The 25,252-nt window shown below is 39.5% G+C and overlaps 1 protein-coding gene across 1 annotated transcript; it reads left to right on the top strand.

Annotated features, from left to right (window-relative positions):
• The first annotated feature begins 11,803 nt into the window (after window positions 1–11,803).
• pigq (phosphatidylinositol glycan anchor biosynthesis, class Q) lies at window positions 11,804–22,312 on the top strand. Its single transcript, XM_063018855.1, has 11 exons — window positions 11,804–12,001; window positions 13,752–14,455; window positions 15,583–15,714; window positions 15,813–15,933; window positions 16,309–16,435; window positions 16,523–16,676; window positions 18,934–19,045; window positions 19,178–19,258; window positions 19,377–19,491; window positions 20,628–20,689; window positions 21,217–22,312. Exons 2-11 carry the CDS (start codon window positions 13,788–13,790, stop codon window positions 21,367–21,369), a joined length of 1,725 nt encoding a protein of 574 aa, XP_062874925.1. The 5' UTR covers window positions 11,804–12,001; window positions 13,752–13,787; the 3' UTR covers window positions 21,370–22,312.
• The last annotated feature ends 2,940 nt before the right edge of the window (window positions 22,313–25,252 follow it).

A 25,252-nucleotide genomic window follows, 5' to 3' on the forward strand; every position in this document is an offset into this window, starting at 1 on the left:
TAGTGCTACTTCGCTCCAAACCCTGTCTTTAGATGCCTCATGGATCAGAAAAGAGCCTTACCCAAGAAGTCAGTAACCTATAATTAACTTAATGTGATTTCTTTTATACATGTTTTATACAGTGAGTGTGACTGAAACAACTAAACTTAATTACCAGGAGTGTCCACATACTTGTTCTAACAGTCCTTAAGAGTGTATTTACTAATTTTTCACCTCCACTTAAGTTGGGCTGAATTTTGGCACACGTAATCCTGCATAACACCCCGACATGTCCTTGATAATTATATCACAGACGTTTAGAAGGGCTACAAAGCAGCTGTAAGTTTCATTTCTTGCCAATAGAGATGTAAGAGCTTTTATTTCTCCTGAGCCTGTGGTCGTGCATGCAAAGCAAAAACAAACACAGTTTAGTGTAAACATCATTACCGTATCATAGCTTCCACTATTTACATTTGTTCAAGTACTTTAATACGTGTGTCTTTTGGTGCAGCCGGACGTGTATCAGCTTGCGTACGTATAGCAAACCTGCTCTGACAGCTGGCACTAACAATGATTTCATTGTGAAACTGAAATATCTTACGCATCCCTCTCAAATGTCTTTCGGGAGTCAGGTCGACTTACTGCTTATAGCTACTTTCATTTCTGTAGAATTTCTCAGAAAAGGACATTTTTACTGCAAGAAGGCTGGTGGTAACAATGTGAAATAGGAAACAGTATGAATTTTTAATCGCTTCTTGTGAATTCCTTCTGTTTGAGGAAATGTGTTTTTTTGCCACGAAAAATAGACTATTTTTGTGTGTTTGCTGGCTGACTGTTCTGATGTTTCTTTAAATACACTTCAGCTAGAACAGATTTTAACTAGGAAAAAAGCCTTTTGATGTCAGCTTGGTCATTTTCACCTAATAATAACTACAAAAATAGTTAATTACACTAGCATACCGCTGGTGAGATCCAGGGCTATCAGATGGGCCATGCTGCTACACAGAAATGATTGGCGATGTCTTGGGGAGGGGTGGTGGTGTCTGAGGCTCTCCGATAGATTTGTACCCAGTCCGGTGTGTTTCTGGGACCTACCTCTGCTCTTGCCAGGATAAAGCAGTTGGTAACGTCCTGCATATCACCTTTACAGGATTAAAGGGTTTAGCCTGGGTGTATCTTAATGATCTCCTGAAGCAGTATAGCCCATATTAAGCACTTTGTGTAGCCAAGGCAGTGCTACTGTTAATCACTTGCCAGTTACTTGGCAGTTTTCCCTCCAATGTTAATGTCAGCACTTTGGGTCAAAACTAAAGCTGGGCTATCAGACTGGCTAGGCTTCAACACAGAAATAATTGGCTGCGTCTTGGGGGGGATGGCCGAGGCCCTGCGATGGATTGGCACCCTGTCTGGGGTGTTCCAGCCCTGTATGGGGGTTCCCAGTCTGGCTGGTTCTGACCAGGATAAAGCGGTTGATAGAAATAAAAATGAAATGAAAAACAGCAACTGCCTGTTAAGTCCCACACATCACCCATACAGGATTAAAGGGTTTAGCCTGGACGTATCTTACTGATCTCCTGAAGCAGTATGACCCATCTCAAGCACACTGTTAATCCATATGATCATTTGCAACTTGCTTGCATGTTTTACCTCCAGTTTTAATATCAGCACTTTGGGTCAAAACTGACTCTGAGAGTTTATTAAGCAAGACATTGAAAAAGTGATCTCATTGGTTTTGGTTCCAGAAATCCTGAGCAACATTGTGACTTCAATTTAACAGGAATAACCATGGGATTAATTGTGCAGACAGCATGTTATTGCACGCACACACACACACACACACACACACACTGCTCTGTGTTTGCAGTGACATGTTTCTGATCAAGTGATTTATCTGCCCTGCGTGTGTGTGTGTGTGTGTGTGTGTTTGCAGTGACATGCTGTTACTGATCACGTGATTTATCTTTGCTCAGTGTCTTCTGATTTTTTCAGTGGTTTACAGGAAACTGAAAGTGAAAGTGCAGCTGGATGCAGGTTTTCCTCGGCTCAGCAGACGGCGCTGTTTCTCAAAATTCGTTTTTATTAATTATAACCTAAATATCAGATCAATATAGACAAAATTTCTTCATTGTTATTGTAAAATCAACTGAATTGTGTTTAACAGCAACATGCAATACAATACGGAACTACAAACTAACAAAATACACTTCTATAGAAGAGAGAAGTACAGGACAGAAACAGCATTCTGCAAGAATGTACATGCTGTGCAAATGTTTGCAATGTGCAAATATGCAAATATTCTATGCTAAAACTGTCAGTATTGTACAAGATTGAGGCAGTTAAAGAGGAACACTGCTGTAATGCAAGGGGGGGGGGGGGGGGGGGGGGGGGGGGCTTGGTTGAAAACAGCAAGCAGTGTCCAGGTTGAAGTGATCCACATGAGGTTGCCTGAGATGCCCATAGGGTCTCTTTTTGTATGAAGTTTTAGCCAGAGGGATCCAAAATTGAATAAACTGCAATGTATGCAAATATTTTACATGCACCATTTGCTTTAGCTTTTATGTTTAGGTCAATTATTCACTTTAAAGCTTCTGAAATGGCAGCCACATTAACAGCATATACATTAAAATAACACAAATACTGAGTTGCACAGTTATATTTGAGAAAGAAGTCAAACAAAATGCACAAATGAACTGGAAGGTGGGTAGCACTGTCGCCTCACAGAAAGAAGGTCCTGGGTTCCATCCCCAGGTGGGGGGGTCCAGGTCCTTTCTGTGTGGAGTTTGCATGTTCTCCCCGTGTCCGCGTGGGTTTCCTCCGGGTGCTCCGAGACACTAAATTGTCCATGACTGTGTTTGATATTAAACTTGAACTGATGAATCTTGTGTAACAAGTGACTACCATTTCTGTCCTGAATGTAACCAAAGTGTAAAAACATGACGTTAAAATCCTAATAAACAAAACATAATAATGTCTACAAATATGTACCAACATTGTCAAATAAATATAAACGTTTTTTAATGTGCAGAGTGAAAAACATTGGTTTGTCAATGTCCATGTCTTAAACACCACCCATTTTTTCTCTTATTATTATTTTTAATGTAAACATTTTATTTACTTACTTACTTACAGAATTGTAAGTATATGTTCTGTTGAGTTTCTAAGTAAATATATTTAACTAAACATACATAGGGCACAAATATTACATGTTATCATTCTCATCATGCATTTTAGCACCTTTTTATCCTGGTCAGGGTTGCTGCACCACCCGAGCACCTCAGTTGTCGTTATGTAATAGATTTTCCAATGTAATTTAAAAGTAATTTAGGTACTTGGGTGCTGAGCAGTAAGGTACACTACTATACCACTGCTGGGATCCAGGGTTTGAATACCCAGTGCTTTTACAGGCCAGTCTTGTATCTACATGCCTGCATACAAACATGATTGACTTTGTTTTTGGCCGAGGCCCCGTAATAGATTGCCATTCTAAACAGGGTGTGTTATTGCATTGCTTCAGGTGATTCTGGAAAACCAGACCCACTGCAACCCTGACCACAATAAAGCAGTGGTAAAACATGGACATTTGTGAATTACACTGTGCAGTAGTTTACATTAGATTGCATGCACCATAATCAAATGTAATTTACTTAATGACATAAATATTAAATTGTTGTGTGAGAGCAAGATGAAATCCATTTACGGTTCCATTCACTCACATTCACATTCAACCAGATTCCTGCAAGTCACGTGACCTATTTTAAATCCTTAATCCACAGACACTAGCACACTAATCCTCCCCGAGGCGGAATCCCAGACTGCTTCCTGCTGGGTACACTGGTCACTACAGGGCTGTAGAATCCATTATTTTATATCCTTTCTCGACTTCTGTGTGGTTTCCCTTAACCTGCCTCAGTGCTTGGAAATCTTTCATGACTTCAGGATTTATCTGAAAGTGCGTGTTGTGTTTTTACTGTTTGACCTGTGATGATTTAGCTTTTTGTTTCGCTTTTTGCTTAGATTGGTTTTTCAATGCATAGTAGCCAGGCTTCACTCATCAAATAAAAAAAGGGAGAAATGGGCAGCAAAGGATTTCAGGAACGAGGTTGTTTTGAATATGTAAAAACATTATGATGTAAAAAAATGATTCTCTAGAAGTGTTATCAAAAAGTCACATTTAAATGCAATTGTTAGTGTCTGGAATTGTATTAGAATTATGGTAAAGGGGAAGTCAAACAGAGTTCAGTCTCAATAGTTCTTGGAAATTGTGTTATCACTTTCACAATGACCTGAACGCGTAATCTCAACTCATTCAGATGCTTCAGGGATGTTGTGATTTGAACAATAGTGGCGCATAGTTAAATGATAAAGGGGCAAGATGGCAGAGATAAAGCATTTCAACTTCCAGTGAAAAACCAGTGAAGTTTAACTGCTTATTAGTCCTACAACTTTTCGTGCAGACAATTCTAGAAAACACAATAGACTGTCGTCATTCGTAGAAACTTTTCATTACATAATCTTATAACAAAAGTACCAGATTCTTTCATCCATTCACTGACTTTCACATTCAGCCAGATTCCTACAAGTCATGTGATATACCTGCAAAGCTTAATCTATAGACATCACGACACGACAGTACTCCTCCCTGAGGCTGACTCTCAAACTGCGTCACAAACTGGGTACATTGGTCACTACAGGGCTGTAGAATCATTATTTTATACCCTATAGAAATTATTTTACAGAGATTTAAAAATCCAGTTTATGTAGTCGACTCCTGTGTGATTTTCTCTAACCTGCCTCAGTGTTTGGAGTTATATTTTTGAATCATGCACTTTAATAACTTAGCTTCTTCATTCACTGTTTCACATTTACATTGATGGTAATTAACAGACACATTTATCTAAATCAACTTACAATTATGACTGAATTCAATTTGAGCAATTTACAGTTAAGGGCCTTGCTCAGGGGACCAACAGTGGCAACTTGACAGGGGTAGGGATTCAAACGACAACCTTCTTATGAATAGTCCAGTACCTGTCGCTTTCTATAGACAGTGGTAGCCTAGTGGGTAGGGCTTTGTGCTATCAACTGAAAGGTTGAGAGTTTGAATCCCAGCTCTGCAAGGCCCCTAACCCTCTCTGAGTCCAGGGGCGCCGTACGATGGCTGACCCTGCGCTCTGACCCCAGCTTCCAAAACAAGCTGGGATATGCGAAGAAAGAATTTTGTTGTACTGTACATGTGTATGTGTATATAAGACAAATAAAGGCATTCTATTTTCCATCTTAAAATAAAAAGGCTTTTTGTTTGCATTTTTGTTTCCTAAGGAACTTTATAACATTTTTTAATAGTTTTGAATTGTTTGTGTTTGGTACTTTGTTTAAATCGTTCTCAAGAAGAAGGGAGTCGTCTGGAGTTCATCTTAAATCTACTGCTGTTGTGGTTTAACGTCGCTCACTGCTTAAAAATCAACAGAATGTGTGTGTGTGTGTGTGTTGTTTTAACCTTTATGCATAGCACAATATATTTTATTCATGCAATAAATCTGTCCAAACGTTTTTCTCCTAAAGAACTGTTTTACACATTAAAGAGAAATTTTAGCCTGTATTGTTGGTGACATGAGCACACATTATATAGGAACATTTGGGGATTTTGGGAAAAGATGATTTGGTTTTACAAACACTGTGTAATGAACTGACACTCTTCACATTTAAATGTTTATTTATGGAATATGGAGCCAATTAGATTTCAGTCCTATTCTTTAAATCTGTGGGTTTTCTTTAAAGTGCCTAAAAGTTTATTTCCTTCACTTTCATAATGACCTACAGGTTCTCAAATCACACCAAATGTCATAAGGATTTGCTTTTCTTATTTCATTTCATTTTATTGAGAGTTTATTTCTCTTTCAGTTTCTTAAGTTTGGTCATTAGGAGTGAACTAATTCTTTTAATTTAAAAGACATTATTTTTCTTCTATTTTTTTATGCATTTTCTGCCAATTTAGTGTAGTCAATTTGTCTTCCGCTGCTGTGGGATCCCTGATTGTAGTCTAGGTGGGTATATTGCTGCTCACGCAGCCCTTTGCGGAACCCTTTTTCACCCATGTATTCTGCACAGATGCCTCTCTATCTGCTAATCAGGGTCCTTACACAGCGTTTGAAGACCCAACCCACATAGTCCGGTCATCCCGCCCTAGCAGAACCATGTTTGCTGCAGGCACTGCCGATTATGCCCGCTAGATGGGTGGCCTAAAAGACATTATTAACACTGTCAGTTGTTGAAATGGGCTGTAATTAGGTGTCCGTGTAATTAGTGTGTTTTGTGGTCAGCATGTTTCACAACGGAAATGGCATGACAGTAGGTAGCACAGTAGGTAATATCAGTGTTGCACAGCTCTAGGGTCCCGGGAACCTAAGTTTGAACCACACCTCCAGTTAAAGTACAGTGATTTCAGGTATTTTGTTAAACGTGTTTCAAAAAACACAGTAATAAATTCTAGCCATACCAGCTTTTGGTGAAGGAATATTCTGCATGTTTTTAACATTTTGAGTAGAGATGCACTGAAGGGGCCTTTGTTAACACCTACACAATGTGATAAGCACTTCCATCATCGACTGTAGATAACAAGAAAGTATAATAACGCCAACAGTTCCACCTAAAGCCTCATGAAGGGCCCTGTTCAAAATTTTTTGTTTAACCACAAAGGGCCACAAATCTTCCCAGTAAGTACTTAATAAAAATATCTAAATTTTACTTTAAATTATATTGTCTGTAGAGCGATTCTGGATGAGCATGTGTTATTTTGATTTATTTTATATGATTACAGTAGGGTGCTTAGGCTAAAATCTTAGTGTGACTGGTTAGATAAACATTATAAAACAACAACAACCAACAACCCTCGATGCCATTACAAACCGATGGAATAATATGCAAAGGAAGGTTTAAAATAGGCACCACAATCTGATTTGTGAATCTAGGAAGTAAAATAAGCTACAGTTGACAAAAATATCTCAACACGTTGCTAGAATCGTGACCTAACAGCATTTAAAGGTGCAGAATATTACTTAGAAAGTGACACGTCGACTATTTGTGTCCTGAAAGCACACAATGCCTAACACATGGCATTATTGAGGCTGTGTTCTGTCAGCCAGTGTCAGATTGAGTTATCACAGACAGTCGTTTGTGGGCTGTATAATGGTAGGTGTGGATCTGCATTGTGTCCTTTGCATGAATGTGTTTACATTCCCTGTTAACGTTTTCTAATAACTCATGTTACCTGGCTTAACAAAAGGAATAATAAAAGGAGTAGGAGTGCACTCCTACTCAAACACAATGTATGTAAAATACACTTCCAAGTTTAATCCAGTCTTGTCTGTCTGACATCCTACAAAAAAAGACTTGATTAATTGATTATATTAATTCAAAACCATATGCAGTAACAGATGTGGTGCCACTCTTGGGCCTTTGAGCAAGGCCCTTAACCCTCAATTGCTTAGACAATATACTGTCACAGTACTGAAAATGTCGAAAATGTAACTGTGAAGTGGATGGGGTTATGTTTGTGGCTTTGTTCATTTCATCCTGCTCCTCTGACTTGGTGTAAAAAATAAACCAAATCCAATATTTTCTTAAAGGGAGTGTAGACATTCTTTTGTCAATGTTCTTGGTATGTATGCCAATGTTTATCCTTATTTTTCTCTACAGATTTTAGAAAATACAATAAAATGTTCCCAGAAATTTATCTAGACACCCAGATCTGTACGTAATGTTCTGACTGAGAAACACCTAAATATATCTCGTTACGTACATTGTGTTCTCTTTCTAGGACTGGACAGGCTGTTTTAGGAAGCGCAGGAAATGCCTGTAAATCACATGACCACACAAAAAGTTGTTAAACAAATTAGAGTCTATGTTTTAAATACCTTTTCATGCTGAATACTGGTGTGTGTATCTAAGCTTTAACACTGTGTGATAAGACTAGGGCGGCTTTATTTGTTTGGACTTCTGCATCTTACTTCAATTAGTCCGGGCTTGATCTGTTTCAGTCCCAGCTTGCTCTGTGATAAATATAAACCTCCTGGGGTATTAAACTGTTCGGTAGAACTTTCATTCATCTGTGAAAATTGCTGTTTTGCGTAATTTGTCTTTGAAGCAACATAAGCATTAAAAGATTTAAACTGGCATCAGCTGGAGTGGTAGAAATCACACCACTATTGGACTTATTTATCAATAGAAATGGGTTAGAGCCTACAGACCAATGTTTCTCAAACTTTGTGTTAAAACACACCCAACAACATGGATTTATTTAATGAAAACTGTTATTCAAATTGGGCTTGGGTGGTGCTGTGGTAAATTTTGCTAACCCACTACTGATGGGATCCAGGGTTTGAATCTTCAGTGGTTCATTGGTGACATTGGGCATCTATGTATGTATGTACTGACGTAATTGGCTATGTCTGGGGAAAAGGGGTGACTGAGGTCCTATGATGGATTGGTGTCCTCTCCAGGGGTGTCCAAAAAGAAAAGTTGAAAAATTTGACTGGGCTGTACAGGGCCCTGACCTAACCCCTATTCGAAACTGTCAGGAGTATGCAAACCTTTATATCTACAAATGTCTTGCATTATATTAGTATTAATTTACTTTAAACGGCAAATAATATAAAATAAATTATTTATAAAATAATAAAATACATTTGTTGTTAAGGTTGGTATTTTTACTTTAACCAAACGCCACCAAATCGCCGTTCACTGTATTTACAAATCCTGCAGGACATTTCCATCTAGTGGTCAAGTGTAGGCATCGTCTCAAAGTTCTGTTTAAACTACAGTACTACTGTGGTACATGTATAACTTTATGTAGGCATCCCCTGGTAAACTGAATATAAATATGTTTTAAGGGCATTTCTTCTTAATAGTGTGAACTACTAATCCAATATGCATTGGTTCTTTCTTCATACAACCCACAGAAACACATGTCATACATTTATCAAATTCAGATCTATCTTTAATATCATATTTACATGTCATTTAATCTCAAATACTTTTTTACTGCAGTGGATATGTAAGCCAGTTACAACATAGGAGGTTTTATACAGTACATTTACTTAAACAGTGTGGATTACAAACTAATTACACCCACACCCACATGCAGTGTTTTTTCCTACTGTCTGCATATACAATAGACAAATAAAAACTAGAAAAATTAAGCGTCTAGTTTCACCCTAAACCCAAAATTAGTAAAAGACTAAAAACTATATATAAATAAACTTAAAGTAAATAAAAGTACTACACTGTAACAACACTGGTACAAGCCCTTCTCCACCACTTTTATAAAATAATGTGCATAAATTCATATCTATACATAAATATATTTCCATGTAACTTTTACTGACAGCTTCCAATGACAGACATGGACCCCAAATCCCTCTAATAGTGTCTGTTACTTCAGCTCCCACCCAATAACCTCTTATCTCCTGCAGGTTGTTATCAGAGAAAAGAAGGCGGCTGTTTGAAAAAGACGTTTTTTTCTTGCCATTTCAGTATTTCGGTTAAGTTTCTTTGAATAGAGTGACTGTAAAGAGGGAACAGGACACACAAGTAAGTGACTTAAATCTATTGAAATGTTGAACCTGCATTTTAGTGCCTTCTATCTTATGAATTATACATACATACATACATACATACATACATACATACAGTGTATCACATAAGTGAGTACACCCCTCACATTTCTGCAAATATTTGATTATATCTTTTCATGGGACAACACTATAGAAATAAAACTTGGATATAACTTAGAGTAGTCAGTGTACAACTTGTATAGCAGTGTAGATTTACTGTCTTCTGAAAATAACTCAACACACAGCCATTAATGTCTAAATGGCTGGCAACATAAGTGAGTACACCCCACAGTGAACATGTCCAAATTGTGCCCAAAGTGTCAATATTTTGTGTGACCACCATTATTATCCAGCACTGCCTTAACCCTCCTGGGCATGGAATTCACCAGAGCTGCACAGGTTGCTACTGGAATCCTCTTCCACTCCTCCATGATGACATCACGGAGCTGGTGGATGTTAGACACCTTGAACTCCTCCACCTTCCACTTGAGGATGCGCCACAGGTGCTCAATTGGGTTTAGTCCATCACCTTTACCTTCAGCTTCCTCAGCAAGGCAGTTGTCATCTTGGAGGTTGTGTTTGGGGTCGTTATCCTGTTGGAAAACTGCCATGAGGCCCAGTTTTCGAAGGGAGGGGATCATGCTCTGTTTCAGAATGTCACAGTACATGTTGGAATTCATGTTTCCCTCAATGAACTGCAGCTCCCCAGTGCCAGCAACACTCATGCAGCCCAAGACCATGATGCTACCACCACCATGCTTGACTGTAGGCAAGATACAGTTGTCTTGGTACTTCTCACCAGGGCGCCGCCACACATGCTGGACACCATCTGAGCCAAACAAGTTTATCTTGGTCTCGTCAGACCACAGGGCATTCCAGTAATCCATGTTCTTGGACTGCTTGTCATCAGCAAACTGTTTGCGGGCTTTCTTGTGCCTCAGCTTCCTTCTGGGATGACGACCATGCAGACCGAGTTGATGCAGTGTGCGGCGTATGGTCTGAGCACTGACAGGCTGACCTCCCACGTCTTCAACCTCTGCAGCAATGCTGGCAGCACTCATGTGTCTATTTTTTAAAGCCAACCTCTGGATATGACGCCGAACACGTGGACTCAACTTCTTTGGTCGACCCTGGCGAAGCCTGTTCCGAGTGGAACCTGTCCTGGAAAACCGCTGTGTGACCTTGGCCACCATGCTGTAGCTCAGTTTCAGGGTGTTAGCAATCTTCTTATAGCCCAGGCCATCTTTGTGGAGAGCAACAATTCTATTTCTCACATCCTCAGAGAGTTCTTTGCCATGAGGTACCATGTTGAATATCTAGTGGCCAGTATGAGAGAATTGTACCCAAAACACCAGATTTAACAGCCCTGCTCCCCATTTACACCTGGGACCTTAACACATGACACCAGGGAGGGACAACGACACATTTGGGCACAATTTGGACGTGTTGACTGTGGGGTGTACTCACTTATGTTGCAGCTATTTAGACATTAATGGCTGTGTTGAGTTATTTTCAGAAGACAGTAAATCTACACTGCTATACAAGCTGTACACTGACTACTCTAAGTTATATCCAAGTTTCATGTCTATAGTGTTGTCCCATGAAAAGATATAATGAAATATTTGCAGAAATGTGAGGGGTGTACTCACTTTTGTGATACACTGTACATGGCACTACTCTTTTGTAGATGGTCAGATTTCTATGAGCCTTATTCTGTCTATTAAAAACATGCTGTATGCTTTATCTTTAAGGGATTGCTATTTTTAATAGGCTACTTTTTGGGATAAAAATATGGTTGTACAGCAGGTTGAAAGATTGGCATGCTTCCTATATTGGCGTAGTGTATCTAGGATATTATTTAGCTTCTTGTACAATCATTGCTTGCAACAAATAAAAAATACAATACAGAATATACTCGGTTTTCTGTTTTTAGGATTAAAATGACTGATTTTTTGGAGCTGCATAGAAGGGAGTCGTTTGTCCTTTTGAATGTCGGTGGGTTGAACCGATTCAAACGCATCTGAGTTGATTGCTGGTTTCTAAATCCTTGATTCAATGAACCGATTCTCTATTCAACTCCCAGCCGTACAATTGCTCTGCTTTTGTGCAGGACTCCGCTTTTCATAGAATTTTCATTCATATTAATAGTAATTGTTTATTTTGTGTTATATAGATGACATGACTACAGAATAATAAGAAACAGAAAGAGAAATACACCGGAATCATTCAGGCTCATGCTGGTGCTGTTAGCATGCTAGGTAAATGCCTGTGTTATGCGTAGCTATCGTTAGCCTGTTAGCTATGGAGTGCAAAATCGATGTTAGTTTAGCTCGGGGCTTGTTGTGTGGGATGTTTGGAGGACAGAAAGAGGACAGCAGCTTTAATATGAAGATCTGATTGCAGATAAAAGGGTAGGCACGCTTTTATATTTCTATTTAAAAAAAGAAGGGCTGCATGATTTGATTTATAAACATCACGATAGACAGTAACAGTGTTCCGTACATGAAAGGTGTAAGTTCTTTGCAGACTTGTATGTTTTTGCACGTTTTATTCTCACAAATGTCTTTAAATTTTGTTAACTGATTGTTCTTTTTTGTGTATTTTTTGCATAAATATGTGTTTGCATTATTTAACTCTATTAATTTATTTAACTTTTCTACATCTGTTTGATTATTCTTACAATAGGACTAAATGATGTGTCAATTTCTTTACTTCATTTTAATTGGGAAATACTTATTTTTCTTTCTTTTTTATGCTTACATTGTTTGCTTGTTTTTTCTTAAGCTAAATATTATAACACACAAACCATACAGTTGAAATCAAAAGTATGTGGACACTTGTAAGAGAAATTAATTGCTGGGGTCAAAAGTATTTTGCATTTCCCTGAATTATACAACGTCAAGTCAAGTCAAATTTATTTATATAGCTCTTTTTACAATCAACATTGTCTCAAAGCAACTTTACAGAATCCAGGACCAACAGACCAAAAGCCCCTATTGAGCAAGCCAAGGGTGACGGTGGCGAGGAAAAACTCCCTTAAAATTGCAGGAAGAAACCCTGAGAGGAACCAGACTCAGCAGGGATCCCCGTCCTTCTTGGGTGGCCTGGAGGATAATTGAAATAAATAGGATTTACACAAATCATACAAACACACAATTAAATTGAACTGAAAGTTATAAATAGCAAAAAATAAAGTCTGTTGTAAGTTTTAAACATTTTTGGTGCAACCACGCCAGGTTTCCATCCCATCTAGTAGGAGCAGCATTGTTGGCACGGCAGTCTCGACTTGCAGTCTTTAACTTCGAGAGGGTGAACAGGTTTCCGTCAGAACCACCTCGGGGTAAAACAACAGAACATGTAGTTACAATGTGAAATCGTTAAGAGTAAAATATCAGTTTTGAGAGAGTAGCTTTAGACTCAGGCACCCCAAAATATTACCGCAATAACTAAAAGGGAGAGCGAGCAGGTAACAAGGTCATGAACCCCCAAGCTCTGTTTACACAGTGCAGTCTTTAATGCATTTAAATATCATGTAATCTCAAATACTTCATCCTATTGCACTAAATATGTAAGCCAGGTACAACAGAGCAGGTTTTATACTGTAATTATATCGTAATTTTACTTAAACAGTCTAGTGTGGATTCACACCCACTAAATACATGTAGTGTTTATTCCTATTGCCTGCATATACAATACAAAATAGATCATAGAAAAATTTAGCATCTAGTTTCTCCCTAAATGCATATTTACTAAAAGACTAAAAACTATTTATAAAAATAAATGAGTACAAGTACTACAGTGTAACAACCCTGGCCCCTCTCTACCACTTGCATAAAATAATGTGCATAAATTATAATATCAAATATTTATATCTATACATAAATATATTTTCATCTAACTTGTACTGACAGCTTCCAATGGCAGACATGGACCCCAAATCCCTCTAATAGTGTCTGTTACATCAGTTCCCACCCAGATAACCTCTTATCTCCTGCAGGTTGTTATCAGAGAAAAGGAGGCGGCTGTTGAAATAAACACCAATGCTTTTTGTCTTATTATTGTTATATTAACAAATCATACAATTGTCACTTCTTTGGTTCCTGCAGTCCATGGTCCATGCCACTCATAGTTGTGTGTGTGTGTGTGTGTGTGTGTTTACAGTAACAGCAAGTTGCTTCATCCTTTCAAAAAGAAGTCATGGTGCTGAAGATTTTCTTCCCGCAGTGCTGCAACACGGCCGACAGCGGCCTGCTCGTGGGGCGCTGGATCCCCGGTCAAGACTCGGCTGTGGTGCTGGCCGTCGTTCACTACCCTTTCATACCAGGCCAGGTGAAACGGTACTTAGCCGAACTTCAGAGCCAAAGTCAGGTGAATCTGACCGTTCTGGGTTCATGGAGCAAACCTAAAGGCGATCAGGAGGAGATCGACAGCTTCCTGAAGGACCTGAGTACCATTTTCCCTCACTCGCGCTGGCTACAGCTCAGCCGAGAGGTCGGCAAGAGAGGCTTCGCCTGTCGGGTGGTGCACAAAAACGGGCAAGTGCCACCAGCTGATAGCGAAGAAGACAAGACCATATTTATTCATTATGATCAGAGGAAGGTCATGCTGTCCCAGCTCCATCCTATAAATGAGAAAGGTGCTGAGGCGGACTCTTCAGAGCTGCGATTGGTTTTTCAGACGGTTTCCCAGAGCCAGGCCCTGTTCCTCCTCGACAAATACGACGACGGGCCTCTCAAGCTGACTCACTGGCAGTCCGAGGGCAGAGAAGCGAGCATCATCGTCGAGCTACTTAAGCAAGGATCTGTGCCGCTGTGCATGCTTCTCACCTGGCTGGTGTCATGGTGGACGTGGCTGTGTAGCTTCAGGTGGTCGTTTATTGTGAATACGTTCTGTCCACAATATGTGTGTATTTTATTAGATTAGTAAATATGCAAACATTCACGTCAAGATTAGGGATGTTCCAAGCCTTTTTTTGCCTCTAATCCTGAATGTAGTGCGAGGTATAGATACCAATTGATATTTTATTCTTGGTTTTATACAAAGCACTACAAACTAAGTTGTTTTACCCATCTTAACCATTTTAAGCGCACTCTACAGATTTCCCAAAACATTTTCTATTATAAGCAAAGTTTGTAAGCAAAGTGGTAGCTCAGTGCTTAAGGTACTGGGCTAGTAATCACAAGGTTGCCGGCTCAAGCTCCACTATTGCCAAGTTGCCATTGTTGGGTCTTTAAACAAGGCCCTTAGGGCGGCACGGTGGCTAAGTGGGCAGCACTGTCGCCTCACAGCAAGAAGGTCCTGGGTTCGATCGATCCCCAGCTGAGGCGGTCTGGGTTCTTTCTGTGTGGAGTCTGCATGTTCCTCCCGAGTCTGTGTGGGTTTACTCCGGGTGCTCCGGTTTCCTCCCACAGTCCAAAGACGTGCAAGTGAGGTGAATTGGAGACACTAAATTGTCCATGACTGTGTTCGATAGAACCTTGTGAACTAATGAACCTTGTGTAATGAGTAACTACCGTTTCCTGTCAGGAATGTAACCAAAAGTGTAAAACATGACGTTAAAATCATAGTAAACAAACAAACAAAGAAACAAGGCCCTAAGCGTCTTCTTAATGCTTAAATGTGCTTAAATGTGTAGTGCAGATCACTCCGAATTTTCAATTTAAATTCTGCACTTAAACTGAGTTTAAATCGTGGTGCTTTCAGCCTGGCTGGGCGCTCAACAGACACAACTGGCCTTCTCTCAGAGAAGGAAAGTGAACGGGGTTTTTTCCTCATTACCGCTGCAAATGCGGCATCTGGTCGAGGCTCTGGCACGAATAGTGGAGGTACACACAGAGGTGACACGTGGTTTAAATAAACGAATACTCACTGTAAATGCGTCAGAAGCGATGGGTGCCAGATTGTGACGATTGAGAAGATGTCAGATAAATTGTAGTGGGAAAATTAAAGGTTTTGGATGAAGCACTAATAAAGTGTGTTTTTCTCTTTGCAGGATACTGAATATCTGGCCGGTGCAGTTCATTTCAAGCAAACTGTCCACCTGTGTTCAGACGGGATACAGGACGGATCATTTTCAGACTGTCTTCACAACCAGGAAAGCCACGACACACGTGGAGTTCATGAGGTACCACGTTCTTGGCTTTGCTCCGCTTTGCTGTGGATGCATGACTCTAAGTATGAGCTTACTGCTGAACGCTGTGTGATTTGCCTTTTTCCTTCTAGGAAGGCGAACATTTTTGTGTCCTTCCTGGTAGACCTGGCGCTTGGACTGCTGCTTATCTCCTGGCTCTACAGAGAGAACCGTATCAGCCAGTTAGCCAACACACTGGTTCCGGCGGCTGATGTGAGTCTTGTTTACCGTTTCAACAGAGCCTGTTTTGTCATAATAATGATGCCGGTTGAGCTCGTGCTCTTATCAACCTGCTAGAATGAGTTGTCCTACTTAAAAATGGCTTTTTTGGAAGGCTCTTTCCTCACGTTTTCTTTCCTGCATGTTTGATTCGGCATAATTTTTATTCTGGATGCCCTTCAGACCGCTGTGCCACCCAAGCCCACATGGTTCCTATTCATAGGAATATTATAGTATAGTAATGATTAGTTAAACTAGTTCACCTGCCCAACTAAATTGACCGTGTTTTGCAGAAGAAACTGAACATCTGTTACCACTTCCAGTACAAAGTTATAGTTTCTGTAATTGTTTTTAATTGTTTGTGTTTAGCATGTGGCTCAGGAGCTGCAGAAGCTGTTGGAGTGGCTCATGGGCGCCCCGGCTGGCCTAAAAATGAACAAGGCTCTTGACGAAGTGCTGGGAAAGTTCTTCCTCTATCACATCCATCTGTGGATTAGTAAGTACTTCTGTGTGTCATGATATTATTAGTATTTTTCAGAGTAGTGTGATGTGTTTTATTGTAATTCGGGGTTTGTGTGTTCAGGTTACATCCGACTGATGTCTCCCTTTATCGAGATGATCCTGTGGTATGTTGGACTCTCTGCCTGCCTGGGTTTGACCTTTGCTCTGTCAGTGTTGTCAGACATTGTGGCGCTGCTGACCTTCCACATCTACTGCTTTTATGTGTACGGTGCCAGGTGAGGACGGTGATCCCGATATAGCTTTTGCTTTGCGTCTCCATAACCAGAGATTACTTGTGTAATGTGTAGAAGTCTTGTCTTTACTAGGTTTAGTAAATAAACAATAGTCAGGTCGGCGCTTGGGTGTTACAGCAGTCCATAAAGCATCTGAATTTCCAGGCTTTTTTATTCCTCAGTTGAGTAGAACTGAACTACAGAGCCCTTAAAGGTCCATGGTTTAAAATAGATAAAACTTCGCAAATGTTTTTTATTCTAACCCAAAATAAATAGATAAATTAATTTGTTCCATCGCAGAATATATGTTTGTCAGACTGCAAGCATATGTAGTACCAAGGACGCCCAACGACTTTGCCTACGTTAGAGCTTTGTGCTGAGTTTATTCAGCAGTTGTTTAAACTCATTATAATTGTAGCTAACTGATATTGCGCAAGAAGACTGGTCCACCAATACCCAAAACAAACTGCATGAAATAATTCCCAACATCAATATTAAACACAACCGAGACTTCTTAAATAGGCAAGACTAGACAATTATAACCAGGTGCCGAATTGGTCATACTGCCCTTATCCACCGACACCTCCTGGTCGGCGAGCAGGCACCAACCTGTCAATTCTGTTCTACACCCCTAACAATCAAACATATTTGATTAGAATGTTCTACGATTTCAGCCATCAGAGACAATTTTTATAGGGTTTGAGAAGATTCCTCCAATTAAAATTCTTAACTTTTTAGAAAGTCTTGATATCAAACAAACGATCTAAACATATAATAATTTACAGTTCTGATATCTGTCTATGCCATTAAATAGCCAATATGTTGCTGATATGGCAATAAACCCAAACAAACCAACAAATAACGCAATAATGATATTGCAGATGTAAACGGCAGCTTTACTGAATATTAGTTTCAGGTAAGACCGAAAAAAACCTCAACATAGGCAAGTGTAGTACATGTATTTCTCCAGTACTGCAGTAAAAGTCGAGAGCAATGATATGATTTTGTGCATTTTTGTGAAGGAATGCAAGATATTTGTAAGGGAACACAATGTTATTACCTTTCTCTTAAGCAATGCACTTTGGGGCTCTGATCAGAACACCTTATTGAACAGTTAATAGTTACAGCTTTTTTATGAAGACGTTTACCAGCAGGGGGCAGCATGGGTTGGTGTTTTTTGGTCGTGTTTCCTTCAGATTATTAATAAGCTCATTAAATAAAAACGGCCCCGGTCATTTCTTTCCCATTACTTGGTTACACCTCCCCATGCTGTAATACCAGCTCCAGTACTGACCAGTGAGGGTTTCACCAGTGTTGTAAGACTTGTTTTTCACTTAGTTGGCCTACTTTTCCACTCACTAAGTGCTTCTCGACTTTTGGTGTCCACTGGACCGTAACCACAGTCGATAGCCCGTCTGGATGGCAACACACATGCAACAAGATGAGTATAAACTCAATGCTCAAACGTGTGAGCTGCACCTTTGTGTCCCAAAAGTGTCGCATTTTTCTTTCTGAGCTTTGTGATAGGACAACTGTTCCATGTATTTTTAATGAATGCAGTCACGCTTGCCCTATTTATATAGCTGGTAGTCATTACTGGTAATCACAGACAGAAATAACACACTGAAATTATAATCAGAGCTGATGTAGGTATGTTTTTGACCCATTATTAAGCATGTGTGACAGCCGGCTTACTGTAAAGCTTTGTGTATGTGACTTATATTTTTTAATGGACTTCCCTGATCACATTCCTACTTTAAACACCACCAGAAAACGAGTGGCTTTCTGTAGACCTGTAGCTTTACATCATTAAAGTACCAAAACTTGATTCATCTGACCATATTCAACGATTGAAATAGACTGTAGGGGGTTTGCAGCACAATCCCTTTGCAAGAGGCAGAGCAAGAAGTAAGCCAATAAGGGCATCACAGGGGCAGCCGAAACGGCATCTAGATGGTTGTGGATCAGGAGGAGCCGGATCAACCCTGGCTGGGTCACCTGGGTGAGGTTTGGTGGCTTGAAACCCCCAGTGATCTCAGGGTATTGCACTGATGATGTGTCCATATGTTCAGGCTTGTAGGTGTTTTGTTTTGTGTTACAGATGATAAGAATAGGGCCATGTGACAATTTTACTGCTTGATTCTGTTTTAGGCACCTTAAACCCTTCAATTACAAATGAGATGTTAGTTTGGAATGCATAGTGTGTCATAATTTTTCCCAGATCAGATCCATGTTAGTCATTGTTAGTCTCCCTGCGCAGACTCTACTGTCTGAAGATCTACGGCCTGTCGTCTCTTTGGAGGCTTTTCCGTGGTAAGAAATGGAACGTCCTGAGGCAGCGCGTGGACTCCTGCTCATACGATCTGGACCAGGTAATGCTGCGTATCATATTTCATCTCCGGGCACTACAGGCTATTCGACCCTCCAACCCGGACTCATTCTGTTTTATGTAAACATTTCACACAGAAGCTTCATTATTGATTTTCCTCCATTCTGTTCTGCAGCTGTTCATTGGTACTCTGCTGTTCACCGTGCTGTTGTTCTTGCTCCCCACCACTGCCCTTTATTACCTGGTATTTACTCTGGTGAGTTAATTAAATTAATATCGAACATAAAAGCAGTTCACGTTGTTGATTTATGTAATTTATAAAGTAATGCGTCAGCCTGTCGGTGACTGTCGGTGTCGTTTTGCTGTGCTTGCAGCTGCGGTTGGTGGTGGTGATGTTCCAGGGCCTGGTCCATCTCAGCGTGGACTTTATTAACTCCTTACCTCTGTTTGCCATGGGGCTGCGCATCTGCAGGCCCTACAGACTGGCTGGTGGGTTTTCAGTAGTTCCAATTCTTACATAAACTGGATATCCAAATCTATGGAAGTTAGAATGTTTATGTACCCTTTTATCGGATTAAAAACAGATATAAGCAGGCATCACCTTCAGTTCTAGCACTCCTAAACCTCAACAGTGTAGCAGCGACTGTGTTCACACGCTGTTCTGAAACATTTCTTATAATCTGGTTTCAGTTTTGCTTTTAGTAATCTGATTATTCTCGGTCACCTGTGATTGGCTGCTGTGCATGTACCCGGTATATTTGATGGGATTTTCCCCACCGCATAGATAGGCACCACTACGCTACACTGTACTGAGTTCAGTTTCAAAGGTTTATACTCCACACACTTTGTTTACCCACTAAACCAGTTGCCCAGACAAATGAGAATTGAAATCCAGAAGCAGCGCCTTTATCGATTCCATCAAATCGTCACCAGTTCCTGTATGACAGTCCCCCAGCATCAACTTTGGAGGCTCAAGGCAAAGAAGTGGATTCTCTAAGAAGCCATCTGTAGCTTACTTTTAAGGACAAAATTGGCCATGTTTGAAGGAGGGAAGGTCAGACGGGGTCTCTCCGGGACTGGTCTGGACACTGCTGGGGGAAGTAGGTGTCACATGGAGCTTAGCGTGGTTCTCCTTAAGTGATACGGCTTTCTGTGGGAACCCAACACTGGCACATCGGACTCGTGTTGGAGGGGGCGTGTGGTGATCTGGCTTTGATCGGGGGTTGTGAAGGCGGCAGTGGATGTACAATATGGAATTGGAAATGAGTAGATGGGCAGATGAAAATAACAAATGAATGTTTGAGTGAATTAATGAATGAATAGTTCATTAAATAAATATAAAATGTAGCTCATCTAATGCCAATAGGCAGGTCCAAAATATGGAAATTGTAAAGGAACGCGTCTCTGTATTGGCCATAATGCTTTTTGAATCACAAAAGTGCACAAAACACCATCTACCCAGTCAGCTGCTGTCTAAACGTTCCTAAAGTGCCCGGTTTAGCACCAGCTTGCTTGTTATTTAGTTTGTAACACACAGCAGGCATGTGCCAATACAGAATACTGCAGTAAATATTTTATTAAGGTGTACACTTGAGTTTTGAGTTGCTGGATTCTGCTCTTTTCAGAGGGAGTAAAATTCCGGGTGCTGCACGAAGAGCCTGGCACTCCGCTTCACTTGCTGATGGAGGTAACTAATCCGAAGCTCCAAATGTCTTGTAATTCAGTTGTATTTGTAAATCGCATTTAACAATAGACGTCACAAGCAGACTGTCTCTAGACCACATTTGCGAAAACATTAGAAGGATCAGTCTTAAAAAGAGACCCTATATTCTTCTGGATGACACAAGGTACTAAGATGAAGTACTTAGGAAGTCCCAGTATAAAGCTATATCATAGAAAGGCAAGAGTATTGTGTGTAAGCACAGATATTTTGTAGGTAATGAGCATTAATTAAATAATAAAAGGCTTTTTAGCCACAACTGATTTATCGACATGCCAGCAGGTCTTGGGGAAAGAGGAGAAAGTGTTGTGGAGTTTGTTAGTGATACACTGTTAGAGAAATGATCTGTTCTTGCAATATACAGAAAATGTGATTTTTCACAATCTAGGTTCTATTTAATAAGTAATAAATACCATATATGAGGATTGCAGTAATTCTTTCTACTGTATCATCTACCCCTACTGTCTCTCTTACCTACTTATCCGTCTGTCTAGATCAACCCTCTGAAGTGCAGCTCAGTGCTACGATGCTACCGAACCCCGACCTACAGCTGCTACCCCAGAGACTCATGGCTCGGCTTGTGTAAGAAGCTTTTCGTAGGGGAGATTATTTATCCCTGGAGGCATAAAAGCACCAAGACTGACTAAAACCTACAGCCAAGATCCATCAAGACTGCAGCCCTTCATTCACTACATTCAGATACAGTATGGGATGTGTTGTGCTCGGGACGAATCGCTCGGGAAGGCCTTTATAATTTGTTGTGTGTGCTTTGTGCTGAAGTGTTTTGTATTGGGTAAGGGACAGAGATTGAGTTTAAGAAATGAGAAATTCTTACTATGTTGTTGTTGAAGTATTTCTAACTCAAGGTGTTTTAGTTGAAGTCTTAATCTTATAGGAGAAAGAGATAATGTAACATTAAAGCTAGAAACGTAAACCATACTAATATTATTTTAATTATTGCCTGTTTAATTAATACTGCTGATTGATTGAAAGTAGATTTCAGGTGGAACGGTGTAGTACCGTTGTACATTTTCTAAGTGTAAATGTGCCAATTTTCTTGATAAATTCTCAGTATTGATGGTCAACATTTCCTTCAGTTTATTTTCTCCAGGGTTTGACCACTTTATCATTCACTCGTCCACTTGGGTCTTTTTTAGGCTTAGCCAGTAAGAGTCAGTGCGCTCTGAGTGCCAGTCCCAAGCCCGGATTCATTAAGGAGGGCTGCATTACAAGGGGCATCTGGCTTTTAAATGTACCAAATCATATATGCGGACCAGAACGATCTGCTTTGGCAACTCCTATGAATACTAAAGAAGCTGAAAGAAAAAAAGTAGAACTAATCGTACTTTTGGCCAACCTTGAGCTGGCTTTGCCTGCGTTTCTGTGGCACAGTGTTATTAGGACTTTATGATGTTGATTTTGATAACAATACTAGTATTAAAAAAAAAAAAAAGCCTTCAAAATGTATAAAATCTAATTTAAAATGCCTATAAAGCAGCAAATAAAACATACATGATCTGAATTTTTGTTTTAAGATGAAATGATTTTCTAATGATTTTTATTAATAAATAAAACTACTGATTTGACTGATATGTTTGTGTTATGTTTACTACTTTTTACTAACAATAAATGTGTCTTTTTAAATGAACAGTTTTGTTGACTGAAATATTCATTCTTTTATTTGAATTTTTTTATGCATTCCCCACTCTGTTTATCTGTTCCTGATGTGCGGCCCACTCGCCCCCCTGCACGTACCAAAAACTGAGAGCGGGGCTTTGATTTGTCCAGGTAGCATTCTGCAGAATAAATACCAACTTTAGTCATGGCCAGGTTACAGTATTGGCTGAGATTCAAATAAACAAAATGTAGGCGGATCAAACCAATAGCTCCATGGTCCACATCGAAGAGTAAATAATGGTCCAGAAATAAGTGCTGTACACCAACACTAGGAGAAATAAAGCAGTGATAATGATGACCTGTGATAATTTGCCTGCAGTTATTTATTTTTATGCTAAATTATGGTTTAATGATCATTAAAATAATAAAACATTTGGTCAGACATCAGGGAATCAAACCAACCATTTTAAATGAAGGATTATGCATGTCTATTAAAAAGTCTTGATAAATATGCGTCTAATTGTGTGCTTTTTCTTATTGAGTAGAATTGTTTCATTTGCAACACATCTACTTCCTATTCACGTGTGTGTGTGTGTGTGTTTATGTGCTGTGCAGCTATTACAGGGTGTTAAATCCTGCACACGTTATGCTAAGCAGATCATATTTTGCTACATCTGTCATGGGCTGTTTAGCAAATGGCTTATAAATCACAAGCCAGATGTGATTACAGAGTTCCAGTTCAAATATTTCACTCCATACAAAGTACTGTTTTATAGAAATGGTGATTAGGTAAAGGATTCATATGCTGCATTCGACTGATCAGTGTTTCTAGGAACAACAGTGTGCACGTGTGGTTTAACGGCTTCTAATAATGTGCAGGGTCCAGATGTCCCTTCATGTCCCATGAGATTCTCATGTTTCTCTGATCTAGACAAAGGATTCACGCAGCAATTTGCATTTTAATCTCTCCGAGCGCCGAAGGATTATGCTTTAATGTTCCCTTGAAAGTGCTCTAACCTTCGACCTCTTGCCGGCCCTCTAAACTACTACAGCTGTCATGTAAAAGGTGTCCAGTGATGCTGTCTGGACATCATATTGTCTATCACATAACGTTATTTTATTTATACCACTATGTGAAGTGAAATCAGACAAATGAAAACAACGTTAGACATTTACAGTTGAACACTATATGGCAGAAAGTATGTGTAATACTTAAATAAACAATAAAAATTGTATTTATTGGAACTGTTTCACGTGTACTGATTCCATCATATATTGTGTCATTTTGTGGGGCCAAGCAAAGCTTATAGTGCTTAAAACCTTCATTATATAACGACCTGTGGTTTTAACCATTACTGGCACCCAGTTACCCACCATACAGGACATTTATTACAAACAGTGCGTGGGCAGAGCGAGGAACATTATCAAGGACGTTTCTCATCCCAATCGTCTGGCAGGCGTTACAGGAGCCTCCGCTCTCATACCAGCAGGCTCAGGAAGAGCTTTTTTCCAGAGGCTGTAACCCTGCTAAACTCTACCACACCACTTCACAAATTTGAATCAGTTCAAGTGATTCAACTTTGTGGATTTGTGAATCTGGATTATTGAGCATGCATCAAGAAAGTCTACCACATCTTTAAAAATATCACTGCACCCTGGATCGCACTAAACTTTTGTACTTTTAAAAGTGTATCATCTCATCTGTGTTCATACCATCAGTATTTGCACATTTGCACATGGCATTATTGCACTAATCACACCAGCACAACAATAATGTATATATTGTATATTATCTACTATAATTATATACTCTATTTAGTCTCATTCATTTAGCCACTGTCTATCATGATCTGTTTACTGTTCTTAATATATGTCTTTTCATTTTACTTATCTGGTCACTTCTGCACTTTAACTGTATTATATGTAAATAATCTCTATCTTGCACTTCGACAATAAAGCACAATGACAATAAAGCAAAATCTAATCTAATCATGGTGAAATTTTTATTTTATTTTTTATGAGAAGTCAAAATACAAGTTATATACAAACAAAATAAACCTGAGCAAATTCCGCAGATTTTCTTTTTCAATTTTATCCTAACACAAAACCCAAAAAACAAAGACACACAACCCCCCCACACACACATATACACATTCACACACACACACACACACACACGCTAACAAAACAAACAACAAAACTGTAAATAAAAATATACAATTATAATACAGTAATACCATAACACCATTCCAATAACTTAATATCAAAACACTTAATCAGGCCACGGTAAGAGTTAGGATAAATAATAATAATAAAAATAATCAAAATAAATAAATAAATGAATAAAATTACATAAAAAAGGGGGGGGGGGGGGGGGGGGTAATGAGTTAATTTGATGGCATAGCCTGAAGTTGGTCAAAATAACAGAGAAAGGAATTCCACTTAGAATAAAACTTTGCGGTATCACCTCTCAAAGTGAATCTAATTTTCTCCAGTTTCAGGAAACATATCATATATGATATATTAAAGCGCACCTTGTTGATTGCCTTTTCCCACCAATGTTCGGGTAAATCAGAGCCCAGTTCCTCCTCATAACATGGTGAAATTTAAACTTCTTTATATTCTATGTACTTATGACAGTAGAATTTGTCACAGACAGATACAAAAAAGTTCCAGTCATACAAAAAACATATCGTGATATACCGTGAAACCGTCAGAATCTTAAAAATACCGTGATACACATGTTTGGTCATACCGCCCAGCCCTACAGTAATTGAATGTGACTGGACCTCATTGGCCTCCCATAGAAGCACAGGATGGTGGGGTGTGTTTAGTTTTGAGCACTCAGATGTTCTAGGACTCAGATGTTCTTGACAGTGACCAGAGAATAGACGAAATGGAGAGCTACAGGAC

The sequence above is a fragment of the Trichomycterus rosablanca genome, chromosome 22 (genome assembly GCF_030014385.1).
Source record: "Trichomycterus rosablanca isolate fTriRos1 chromosome 22, fTriRos1.hap1, whole genome shotgun sequence".
NCBI classification, from domain to species: domain Eukaryota; kingdom Metazoa; phylum Chordata; class Actinopteri; order Siluriformes; family Trichomycteridae; genus Trichomycterus; species Trichomycterus rosablanca.

What these genes read in the sequence shown, in the direction of transcription:
- pigq (XM_063018855.1), top strand. Translation starts at nt 13,788, where the DNA reads ATGGTGCTGAAGATTTTCTTCCCGCAGTGCTGCAACACGGCCGACAGC. An exon ending in ACGTGGCTGTGTAGCTTCAG is followed by an intron (nt 14,456 to 15,582) that starts GTGGTCGTTTAT and finishes TTCTCTTTGCAG; the next exon opens with GATACTGAATATCTGGCCGG. An exon ending in CACTGGTTCCGGCGGCTGAT is followed by an intron (nt 15,934 to 16,308) that starts GTGAGTCTTGTT and finishes GTTTGTGTTTAG; the next exon opens with CATGTGGCTCAGGAGCTGCA.